This window comes from Coenobita brevimanus, chromosome 51 (assembly GCF_032717465.1).
Source record: "Coenobita brevimanus isolate Jiangsu-jjx chromosome 51, ASM3271746v2, whole genome shotgun sequence".
NCBI lineage: Eukaryota > Metazoa > Arthropoda > Malacostraca > Decapoda > Coenobitidae > Coenobita > Coenobita brevimanus.
The window spans coordinates 33,755,624-33,768,193 of record NC_137004.1 but is presented as its reverse complement, the minus strand read 5'-3'; the positions used below and the strand labels follow the sequence as shown (position 1 = coordinate 33,768,193).

At 39.4% G+C, this 12,570-nt stretch overlaps 1 protein-coding gene across 1 annotated transcript in view; it reads left to right on the top strand.

Moving 5' to 3' along the window:
- Positions 1-12,079, top strand: part of Gnptab (N-acetylglucosamine-1-phosphate transferase subunits alpha and beta) — a 51,695-nt gene extending 39,616 nt beyond the window's left edge. The window contains exons 15-17 of the mRNA XM_080272716.1: positions 4,112-4,293; positions 5,801-6,059; positions 11,929-12,079. Of these exons, the coding sequence (XP_080128842.1) occupies positions 4,112-4,293; positions 5,801-6,059; positions 11,929-12,000 (513 nt within the window). The 3' untranslated portion in view covers positions 12,001-12,079. The remainder of the gene's footprint in view (positions 1-4,111; positions 4,294-5,800; positions 6,060-11,928) is intronic.
- The last annotated feature ends 491 nt before the right edge of the window (positions 12,080-12,570 follow it).

The following is a 12,570-nucleotide window of genomic DNA, read 5'->3' as shown; positions in this document are numbered from 1 at the left end:
TGCGCTGACCTTTCCGACCATCCCTGCATTGCCACCAGTGAGTTGTTTAGTTTTTGTCAATTTAATCAGGTACTACTGGTCATATTGAAATTCTGAAAACATTATGAGGAAGGTTGTGAAAATTGCATCTAGACATGATATTGGGAAGTTATTTGAAGCTATTTTGTACTCTTGAACAAGTGTATTCTCACTGCATTTCTGTACTTTTACTCATCAGTTTTGTGTGTTTTTAGTAGCTTATCTTATAGTATAAACACCAGCGAAGATGATGGTATACAATTTATACTAATATAACCAATTTCCGAGGACAAATTTGACCGTGGAAATGTTTTTCTTTGTGTGCTCGGAAGCACCCATTGTTTGGTTCTCAGCTCTGTGTGTTTCCCCAAAACAAATTGAAATCTTGGAGTTCCCGAGAGGATTACCATTGTTTGGTTCTCAGCTCTGTGTGTTTCCCCAAAACAAATTGAAAACTTGGAGTTCCCAAGAGAATTAACATTGTTTTTACGACCATCGTCTTCACTGATTTTTTGGTGGATATTTGTTGTTTATGCATTGTTTTCTTAGTGTCTAGCATTATATTGAATATTCCCATGTGTGTTTTGATGTCTACATAGCTGAAAAACTGAAAAAGATTGCCACAATTGGGAGGGGTACTGTACATATAGGAAGGTATTAGTGGATTTTTGTTGGTTATCTATTGCTCTCTTAGTGTTTATCATTATATTGGATATTCCTGTGTGGTTTTGATGTCTAAATACAACTGTAAGACTGGATAACACTGCCACAAATAGAAGGGATACTGTACTTGTAGGTTGGGTATAGGTACACTAGAGGATATTGCTCCGTATCCGGATTTCGTCCGTTCTGTTACATCTAATAATCAAGGAATTACTGTATGTTCATATTTCTCCCAAGCCTACAATTTACCCCATTCTTTTTTCTTATTACTGTTCTCATCTTCAGGTGTTTCTTACTGCTAATGTTTTCTGTCATTTCTTGCATCCATTCTAGCCTCTTCTTTCTCTCTACTTCCACCGATATTTTAGCTTCTGCATTCCAGCAAGCTAAACCTTTGTGATGAATTGCTGCCTATGTAACACCACGTAAATTTGCAGTTTTTGTCATTGGAACAGTAGTCCATATAAGTTTAACTGTGAGACCAATTTCACAAATACAACATAAATTACTTTCATTTCTTAATGATTTGCAATAGTCCACAGTACTGCAAACTAATCTGCAGTTTCTCAGATCACCAGTTTGACCAGTCAGCCCCTCCAAATTTTAAAGACATCATATATTTACGATTTTAATGAGAAGGGACAGAGTTAATAACGTTTAAGGAAATTGCCATAATTTGGAATTAGGTGCAAGGAAACTAATTCAAGTAACTAGTATATACACAGTGCATTGGCATAATTGAAAGACTGGACATTTGTGGATGGGCATTGATTTATATGTAGTTTTAATGGATCAGAAGAAGGCTTATGACAGGAATTGATAGGGTACCTTGTGGCAGGTGTTATAAATGTTTGGTTGGGAAGGGAACTTTTGGAGAAGTGAATAGCTCTTACCAGTGGATTGGGGTAAGTGTGGGAAGAGATGAGGGTGAATGGTTTGAGGTAAAGGTGGGGTTGCATCAGGGAAGTTACAAGGGCTGTTCAGAAAGTATCTGACCTTTGGCTGGGAAAAACAGAATTATTCACTTGGTGGTCTGAAACCCTAATCCCCTTCAAAGTAGTCTCCCTGGGACTGCACACACTTTTCCCAGCTGTCCCGCCATTGTTGGAAGCATTTCTGGAACACATTTTTGGGAATGGAGTACAACTGGGTCGTTGCATTCCAGATCATGTCTTCTCGTGACTCAAATCGGGTTCCTTTCAGCAGCATTTTCAGCTTGGGGGACAGCCAAAAATCACAGTGAGCCATGTCGGGAGAGTAGGGAGCCCGACGAACCACAGGAGTGTTGTGTTTGGGCAAGAAAGTTTGAATCAGATGCAAGGAATGAGTGGCACAACACACCTGACCTGTGGGCAGCGGGAACTTGGCAGCTGCATCCTGACAGTGCACCGGCTCATTCCTTACATCAGATTCAAACTTTCTTGGCCAAACACAACACTCCTGTGGTTCGTCAGGCTCCCTACTCTCCCGACATGGCTCACTGCGATTTTTGGCTGTTCCCCAAGCTGAAAATGGCACTGAAAGGGATCCGATTTGAGTCACGAGAAGACATTATCCGGAATGCGACAACCCAGCTGTACTCCATGCCCAAAAATGCATTCCAGAAATGCTTCCAACAATGGCAGGACCGCTGGGAGAAGTGTGTGCAGTCCCAAGGAAACTACTTTGAGGGGGATTAGTGTTTCAGACCGCCGGGTGAATAATTCTGTTTTTCTTGGTCAAAGGTCGGACACATTTTGAACAGCCCTTGTATGTTGCCATGGCTATTCAATATGTTTGTGGATGGAATGGTGAGCAAGGTAGATACTGGTAGAAGAGTACTAGGAAGAGGTGCAAGTTTAAGGGATGCAGCGAGGGAGGAAGACTGAGTGGTGAACCATTTGTCATTAGATAGTACAGTATTGGTTGCAGACACAGTAGGTAAACTATTTCATAGTATCTGGGTTGGAAGAGTTTGTGGAGGACAGAAGTTTTGTTCTTAATACAAGAAAGAGCAAGTGATGAAATGTGGTATAAATAGAGCAGAATAATGTGAGAGTGAGGCTTATTGGGGAAAATTTGGAGAAAGTAAAGTGTTTTAGGTATGTAGGAATGAACATAGCAGCAAATGGAACTCAGGAAACCGAAGTAAGTTATGAAATAGATGAGGATTAAAAATCATTAGGGGCATTGAGAAGTGTGGTTTGGCCATGTGGAGAGGCTGGAGAGTGAGAGACTGACGAGGAGAGTGTATGCGAGTGAGGTGGAGGGGGAGAGGGGGAGGGGGAGGCCAAGGATGAGATGGAGGGATGGAGTGGAGAGATATATGAGGGAGGGGGGTGTGAGCTGGGAGCAGGGCAGTGAAATGGCGGGGGACAGGGCGATGTGGAGGCTATTTGTTTGTGGCCATCCCGTATGAGATTAAGGCATCTAGCAATAGATAGATAGATAGAGAAGTGTATGGAAAGTAAGTTCTGTGTCTGTTAAGAAGATGGTTATACAACATATGAAGGGCTAATGGCACTGATTGTGCTGCCTGGATGAGAGGCATGGGCCATGGATGCTTGGGATCGAAAAAGAGTGGGAGTACTGGAAATTAAGTGCCTAAGCCTGTATGTGAGGTGAGATGGTTTGACAGGAGAAGAAATGACTGGAAGAGTTAGGCGTGGAAACAGACATGGTATAATGAAATGGGCATATCAGGGCATGTTAAAGTGGTATGGTCATGTGGAGAGAATGGGTGATGAGAGATTGATAGAGAAAGTGTAGATCTAAAGTTAAGGGATGGATGCCAAGGAGATTTTGAATGCTAAAGTCTGAGCATCCAGGAGTGTGAGGAACAGGTATAGAATAGAGCATCTTGGTATGAAATAGTTAATGAAGGGATAACTTGATGTCAGTGATCTGTAAGAGGCGAAATGTGAAACAACTTCCAGGCATGGTAAGCCATTAATCAGCAAGGCCTGATAATGTGTGATTTAAAACTGCATTGGTAGACCATTATATACAACAGCAGAGTGACAATGTGAGTGAATGAGATGGCATTCTCCTGTGTTTGGATGCCACTCTGCTGGTATTGATAATGTACTAGTCTAATTCAGTTAGTTATCTGATGCCAAATCTCGCTTCTTCATCTGAGGTGGCTTTAGCAAAAAAATTTCAATATTTGATACATCCTCACAACACCATGCTAAAGCAGGTAAGAACAAATAGAGTATGTATTTTAATAAAGTTTTTAGACATGAAAAATTGAGAATTGACATCAAATATTGTACTGAAATTAATAGACTGATAAGAGCTTAAGGTGAAATCTCATTCATGAATATGTAACAAAGTACTGTACAGTAAACCACTCGGGGTATATTGATATGTTCTTTATTTCAGTGCTCTGCCTAATCCTAATGAACCCCCGTGAATATAGTTTATTATATATTATCAAATTTTTTTCTAGCCAACAGTAAGTGTGGAGTTGGTGGAGGAGTGTGGAGATCTGCGAGAGTTGCTAGAAAAACTTGGAGATGTGGCCAAGTATAAACACACTTTAGTGGGCGATTCAGAAGTTCAGTTCAAGATGGTTCGCTCTAATGTCTCCACGGTCATACAGCTCTTGGATGAGGTGCGGAGAGCTCCTAAGTAAGTTGATTTGTCACTTAAAGTAATAAATGTTATATACAAGAAGTGTGTATTAGTACTTTGTAAATTCATAGTTTGCATTAGCAGTGATTTTATTTACAGTATCACAGTTCTTAATTGAGGTGCAATTTTGATTAATATCTATCTTCTTTCTTGATGATTTTAACTCTACTCACTTCACTCCTTTCCTGTTTTTGTTCTGCACACCAGCTTTGACTAAACAAAGCCTTGCACTTTTTTTTCCAGTTACTGCATAACATATCTGTGGTTATTTAAATACCACATATTTGACAGAAAATGTAAGATATGGGTTTTCCTGCTGTGTTATAAAAGACATTAGAAATGCTTGGAGCTGCCGAGTTTACGATAGTCTTCAACTCCCAGTCCATCTTCCAGATGATTGATGGTGGGCTTTAGTATTCCAGATTTGTTTTATTTAGGCCTTTCAAATGATTTTATAACTCCCCCAAATGTAAAAAGATGGGCACAAAATCTTCAAAAGAAGGATATGGAACATGTGGACATTAAAGCAGCCATTCCAGTAAAGACATGTGTTCTCTCCAGTGTCATACTAGGTTACAGTATGGGGGAAATTCGATCTGAATGTCTCCTAGTGTGTGTACTGGGGGGAAGAGTCGGGGGGTAAGAAATACAAGCAGATATCCATCCATCCATCCAATCCTATGTTGCCCCAGGAGGAGCGTAAGAGCCTGGTGCTAGGCAAATTGATCCTGACATTTAAGATGAGAGTGACCAGCCTCATTCTTCCCTGTCCAGCATTATGTGAGCAATAAACCCCAACCACCCCTTGGATATAATCCTACACAGGCTCAGTCCGATTGGAGCGCCTTCATTACCCACTAAACAACCAGGCGCCATAATTTGTATATGGTTACCATCCAGCGTAGTAAATGGTTTCCTGGTGTACAGGAAACCATTTGGCTTGTCACTCAGTGTAGAGTCACCCATTGGCAGAAGGAAGAGGAAAGAATGAAGGAAGAAAAGACAGAAGAGAGAGTGCAAAGTCACCATTAGACAGTTGGAAGAGGAAAGAATGAAGGAAAGAAAGACAGAAGAGGAAGAAAGGAAGAGAGGAAAGGGCAGACCCAAAGCAGCACTACATAGATATGTACAGTATTTATACTGAAAGAAGTAGACCTTGGAGATGTCATGTATTTGCTTATAAATGTTTTCTCTAGCTAAAAGTTGTTCTTCTTAAATTTTTCTCATTACTAAGTAGCACATAAGGTAATTCTTATTTTCATGTTAAGTTTCTCATGATTCATCATTAAATTGCTGTGATGATGGCATTTTTTATGCTTACAGCATTTCAGCTAAGAGTGAGAGATGAGATATATATGGCACTTGTTTCATTAGAAGTAGCAATTTGCATGCACATAACCATTTGCTTTCACAGTTTGGCTTATTCCACTTTGTCTCCTTCACCCTTTTAACATAATTCCACTATTGTTGCAAGGATGTCAACCAAATCTTTTTCTATCCACAGAAAATTCATATGCCTAAACAGTGATCTGGATCCTGGGGGAATGAATAATGAGCTAGTGCGAGCTTTGATGCAAGATACATATGAGTCCCTTTTCCCACTCCCATCAACTTTTGAGCTCCCCCCCAACTACCGCAACCGCTTCCTGGAAACAGGAGAACTGGCTGCCTGGCGAAGGTGGCGGGCAGGAGTGAGAGCAGGAGTGTATGCTTGCCTTGCCGCCTTGGTCTGCCTCACCTTGGCTACTTTCTTCAGTGCAGAGGTGAATATGCAATAGGCAACAGATATGGTAGAGTTGTGAAATAACATGATTAGTTACAGCAGGTTTATTATAATACAAACATAAAATTTTCCCCGTTATTATTTAATAACATGATCATTATCATTGTCATTCATCATGACAATGACCACTTTTTTCCCCACCTAAGGGTAGGCTTGGATTAAAAAAGTAAGGAAGGAGATAGCCAGGAGGAGAACTATAAACAGCATGCCCAGTGAAACTGACCAGCCATTCATTTACTCACCATTCATCAAACCAGGATCTATCTATCTATTTATCTATTGCCAGATGCCTCAATCCCATCTGGGGTGGCCACAAACAAATCGCCTCCAAGTCGCCCTGTCCCCCGCCATGTCACTGCCCTGCTACCAACTCACACCCCCCTCTCTCATATACCTCTCCACCCCATCCCTCCATCTCATTTAAAGATTTTACAACTTTGAAGAACGATAGTGCAAAAACTATTATAACTAGAATAATGGCGTTTATATCATTTTAAAGCTGATTGTCTCTACTTTATCCATATCTGTCTATCTGTCTATCTATATACAATATATATATATATCTCTATCTATCTGTCTATATATATATATGTATATATATATATATATATATATATAGATAGATAGATAGATAAATAGATAGATATATAGATGTATATATATATAAATCTATCTATCTATATCTCTATTTATCTATCTATCTATCTATATATGTGTACATATATATATATATATATATATATATATGTGTGTAGCACAGAAACATCGATATAACGGACTTCAATAGTCAGGAATTCGCTTTTATTGGACTCGAGGAGCTACCAGACTAAATTCTTATGTATTGGAAAAGTCTGATAAAGCCAGAAGCAGTTCGGACTGCCTGACGACTTCAGCTATGCTCACCACAATAAGGCAAATAAAAGACATGTTTATCAGTGTACAGTACAGTATTATTATATATATTATACCATTTCATTAATGTAGTGGAGTTACAACACAGTACAGTACCGCAAAGGTAGTCAAAACAGTTTAAAAACCGTTCATGCTCTCCAGACTAATGTCTGATACAGTAAAACCTCGATTCAACGGCATTCATTCTAACGGCAACCTCAGACTAACGGGACAAATCTCACGAGGAATATTTATGCAAAAAAATTGTAAAACATTCCTCCCAAATGGGTAAAAATTAGAAAGAAATTCACGTGGTGGGTGCCGCATGCATCTCGATCGTCTGTTTGCAGTTTCCTGCCAACTGGGTATGTTTATTCTCACCCAGTCTTCCTCCCACCTAGCCTGACCCCAGAGTGAAAAAAATTAGCATGTAAGGTTAGATTTTTAGAACTAGTGTTATAGGCTTCATAACTTAATGAACTTATTTACGTAGTGCCATCTATTCTACTCCAACCCGCCAACTAATACTTGCCGGGATTACAGTAGAGTCCCGATTTAAGACCAAACGAAACCGATTTTACAATAACACGAGCATTTAATTTCTCCCATAATTATATAATAGCACAGTAATACCACTCAATTGCGTGAGAGAAACTATGGGAAATGGGTGTTTTGGTACTGGATTTCCAGATACAACTTGTGTGTTATGCTTTTGTCGGTCACTGATTGGTTTCCTTGACCCTACCCGACCCACATGACCCCCATACCACCAGCCACATTCTGCTGCCTACCTCAGTGTTGTGTGAATGGTTGCTGTGATGAGAAGTTTATTTGCTTATTTCCTTGCTTCTCGTTTCCTCTCAGAACTGAGCATCTGGTTCCAAACTAACTTTAGTTATGCCTAAGCACCCTGAAAGTGCTATGAACACAAGCATTTATTCTAAATGAAAATGTAAAATTGTTGGATGATGTGGCGTGTAGCGTTGCAGCAGAAATGCAAATGAGCAGATAGATAAAATGAGTCAGGAGGTTTACGATGTGGATAGTTTTCCGTGTTGGAAAAAAAAGTTAATGATGGAGCAGTAAAATTCATGTATTTGCCTTTAGTGCAATGAGTGTGAAAAAAAGAAGATAAAAGGCTTTGTGCTCGATCTTTTTGTTATAAACTGACGATCTTTGGTAAAGTAAATTTGGATATTACGATACATGAAGACACTACGTGTTGACATAAACAGTTAGGCAAGATAATTATGTGAGTTCAGTTCTTGTGAATTATACTGTCATACAAATTATACTGTTTGACTGACTTGTTCATTTTTCACGATTTCTGCGTTTGTGTGTATCTGAGAAGTGAGATACGCAATCACTCCATGCTGATGACTTCATTATATTTTTTTTTCCTTTATTGTTGATGACTAACAGCTTTCAAATAGCTTCACACTGCATTTTTTTTATTTGTTTTTGTTAATACCGAAAGTGATTCATGACGAAATATGCATGATGCTGGCCAGCCATTATTCACGTTTTGTTTAGGTCAAGTTTTTGCTTGATTTCTAATGAGGACTTTCAAGAGGCTTAGTGGCAATCCTTGGTGATTAAAATTTTTATGGGGAGTATTAGGGGGAAAAACTAATTGGTTAGGTTAGGTTCGACACTGATGTGTCCAGTCGGTGAGGTCATATGTAAACACACTGTCTTCGGTGACTTAAGGCAGATGTATTTATAGTACTGTATCTTTAAATATATTTTTAACGAAAAATATGAGGCTCCTAGAACCTAACCCCCTATTTTGCATGTAAATATATGTCACGTTTTAGCGCAGTATTGATTTTGCATGAGGTTCTGCATAATCTATCTCGTGTTGTATGAAGACTCAACTGTACTGTCCTGTATTTACCTGGATTACTGTACTGTACTTATGTGGATTACTGTACAGTACTTTACTACAACACCACACCTACCTGCTTTCTTTTGTTCTAAATATAATTTTTTTTTTTTATTGATTTTGTATGTCTGCACATGTTTATATGCTTAAAAATGTGTTAAAATGTGTTAGCGTGAGTTCCGGGGGTATCGATAGGTGTAGGCCCCAATCTAACGGAATTTCGTTTTTTTCGGAATGCTCAGGGCACCCTAGGGTGCTGTTAAATCGAGATTTTACTGTATATCGGAAAAAGTCCGGGTTAGCGGGGGGAAGTCCGGATGTCGCTTTAATTGGAATTTTGCATTTTTTGGAATGGTTTGGGCCCCAATTAGTCCGTTATAGCGAGGTCTTACTGTATATGTTTATGAGGCCCTGTGTGCAAGAGTATAGTCATGCACCATTTTTTAACCCTTTAACCGCGGGCATTGTTTTGCCCCAACTGGCCTCTCCCGCGTGGGTTCCTGCCAAAATGTAAACAAACTTTAAACCTTTATAACTCTGCACAGAATAAATCTAGAGCAAAAAATAAGGTACCATTAGAAAGTACTAACCTTTGGCTTTGCAATGATGTAGGTTTCATGATTTCGTTGACTATCACTGGATGGGCAGTGCCGTTAGAAGTGAGCGATCTAAAATCACTATTTTTCGCTCACACACCATTACCTTCGCTCACACACCATTACCAAATGCCAACCTCATTCTGATAATAATACTGTAAACATATCTGAACACTGCACATACAATAAACACCCACTCTGTGTTCACTGAGGCAGGTAAAAGGCACTGTAATTGCCCGCACTTCACTGCCACATCAGCGGTGTTGTAATCACTATTTTTCGCTCACACACCATTACCAAATGCCAACCTCATTCTGATAATAATACTATAAACATATATGAACACTGCACATACGATAAACACCCACTCTGTGTTCACTGAGGCAGATAAAAGGCACTGTAATTGCCCGCACTTCACTGCCACATCAGCGGTGTTGTCACTCACTGCTGGACAGATACTGATGCGTGTTGGTCAGGGGTGGGGTGGGGGACCCGGGGGGTGGGAGGTGGGGGCACGGGGGGTGGGAGGAGGGAGGTGGGGTTCGGCTGGAGTGAAAGAACTTAATAGCTACTCTCCCTTGAAACAATTGGCGCACGGAAAAAACGCGGGGTATTCAAAATATTCACAAACATTCGAGAATGACACCCGCGGTTTGGTCCAGTTTTTGCAATGTCATTCTGGGATGACATCCGCGGTTAAAGGGTTAAAAGTGGCAGGAATCGTGTTTAAAGTTTTTACAACTTTGAAGAATACCACAAAAACTATTATACCTAGGATAATGGTGTTTATATCATTTTAAAGCTGATTGTCTCTACTTTATCTAAAAACTTGTTAGTAAAGGTACTGTTGTTTTTACTCCCCCCCAAAAAAACAATCGACATTAGCATACAATGCTGCTACTTTTATGCATAAACTAGAACTGCAGGCCAATAGCTAGTGAGTTCCTTTATGTTGTAAGATGAAGTTGAATGTCTGTAGAGTGGTTGGTTATGAATTTGCCTGGTTATTTTCATAAAAAGTAAGTTTTTTAAATTTTTCAAAAAAATTATCAATATGCAGTATGTTTTTTTCACCTGGTCCTTGTTGTTCTGTGTTTTTATGTGAACAATAGACACTTTACATCTATTAAATGCAGTAACAAACAAAATAACACCATTAATACTAGGAATAATGATGTTTTACATTAATAATCTTATTAAAGAATACAGTGGTTGCTGCAATAAAAAATACAACATAATGGCGAAAAGCGCTTGATAATGGATGACGATGTGAACCCAGTGTTATTTCTATGGGTTTTCGCCCTTATGTCTTGGGGTCATACATCACATCCACCAAGTTCACATGAAAGTACATGCTCTGAGGGACTTACGGATAGTATTATCTCAGTTTTCGACTAGGTGGCGCATGGGTATACTCTTGCACGTGAGGCCTCATATATATATATATATATATATATATATATCATCATCATCATCATTGCCAGACGCCATGTATCCCAAACGAGGTGGCCAAGGCTTAGAGTTAATTGTTTTACAGGAAAGGGCACTACTCCTCCACCAACCCCACTTGACACGTAGGGAGAACGTTATATATATATATATATATATATATATATATATATATATATATATATACCAGTAATTGTCCTGAGTGTGTGGAGGAGTTTTGTTATATGGGAGACATGTTGTGTGCTGGAGGTGGAGCTGAAGCTAGCTCAGTGACTAAGGTAAGGAGTCGTTTGGAGGAAGTTCAAGGAGCTGTTGCCTCTCCTAACATTGAGAGGGCTGTCCCTCCAAGTCAAGGGATCTTTGTATGCAGCATGTTAGAAGTGTAATGCTGTGTGGTAGTTGGACCTGGGCATTGAAGGAAGAGGATATTTGCAGGCTCAGACATAGAGAAATGACAGTGATTAGTTGGATGTGTTATGTGTCTTTGAATTCATGATCCTGGGGGCTAGGATTTTGACTGAAGGGTTGAGATTAAGGATGGGATTCGAAAGTATTATTGTGATGAGGAGGGGTAGATTGAGATGGTTTGGGCAATTTGAGAGGGTGGAGGATGACAGTTGGTTACAGAAGGTGAGAAATGTGAAAGTTGGTTGTAGGGTTGTGGGAGGTAGACTGAAAAAGACCTGGTACAGGGTCATAGAGTGGGACCTAAGGGATAAAGGACTGAATAGGGAGGCTGCCAGAGATCGAGCTGCATGGAGAGCCACTGTTAGGTGACCAAGGCCGAAGCATGCAAACATGTTGGAGCCTTTATAAATGAAATGAAGGAATATTTCACTGTTAATAGCTCCTGGCCTTTGGTTCCAACTTGCTTGCATTAAAAAAAAGAAGAAAAAAAAAAGGATAATGATTGCTGTAATGGCATTATTGTTGTCATTACTTTTGCAACTGTAAATCGTGTCTTCATTATAACTTATCTCCTTCATTTACATACTTTCCATTTATCATATTATAATTTACTTCCCCAGATTGATGCTCTGAGCAGACGATGGTGTGGAAGGAGGAGACGGAGAAAGGTATATGGTGGATTAGGGGTCTAAGAAGGAAATTATTTTACATCCCCTTCAGTCTGAGGGGTCATGTGTTCACTGAAATCAAATATCTGGCTGTTGCTATAAAAAAAAAAAATGTCCACAAGCTCAGGAAGACAGTATATATTGCTTCTAATCCTTTCAGCAGCTTTATAATGGTCAACTGGGTTCACAGTGAGATGAGCCTAGGGTTGCAATAACAACAACAGCAATAACAGCAACAACAACAACAACAACAATCCATTCAGCAAAAAAAAAAAAAAACCAAGCTTTAAAAAATGACATTCACCAAATCAAAAGATCTTGAAGGGGTATATATACAACTCCCTATCTCTTTACAGTAAAGTAATGCTCTTTCCATGAATCTTAACAACATCCTGTGGACATGGGTTTCCTCATTACGTTGATATTTAATATTACACCATTAAAGTGCATGTGCATGTGCACACACACACACACACACACACACACACACACACACTGATATTGTGTCACCGTTATATTGTACTGTATTTATTTATTCTACATGATTTCATTATTCAGGAATCTACACACACACACACACACACACACACACAC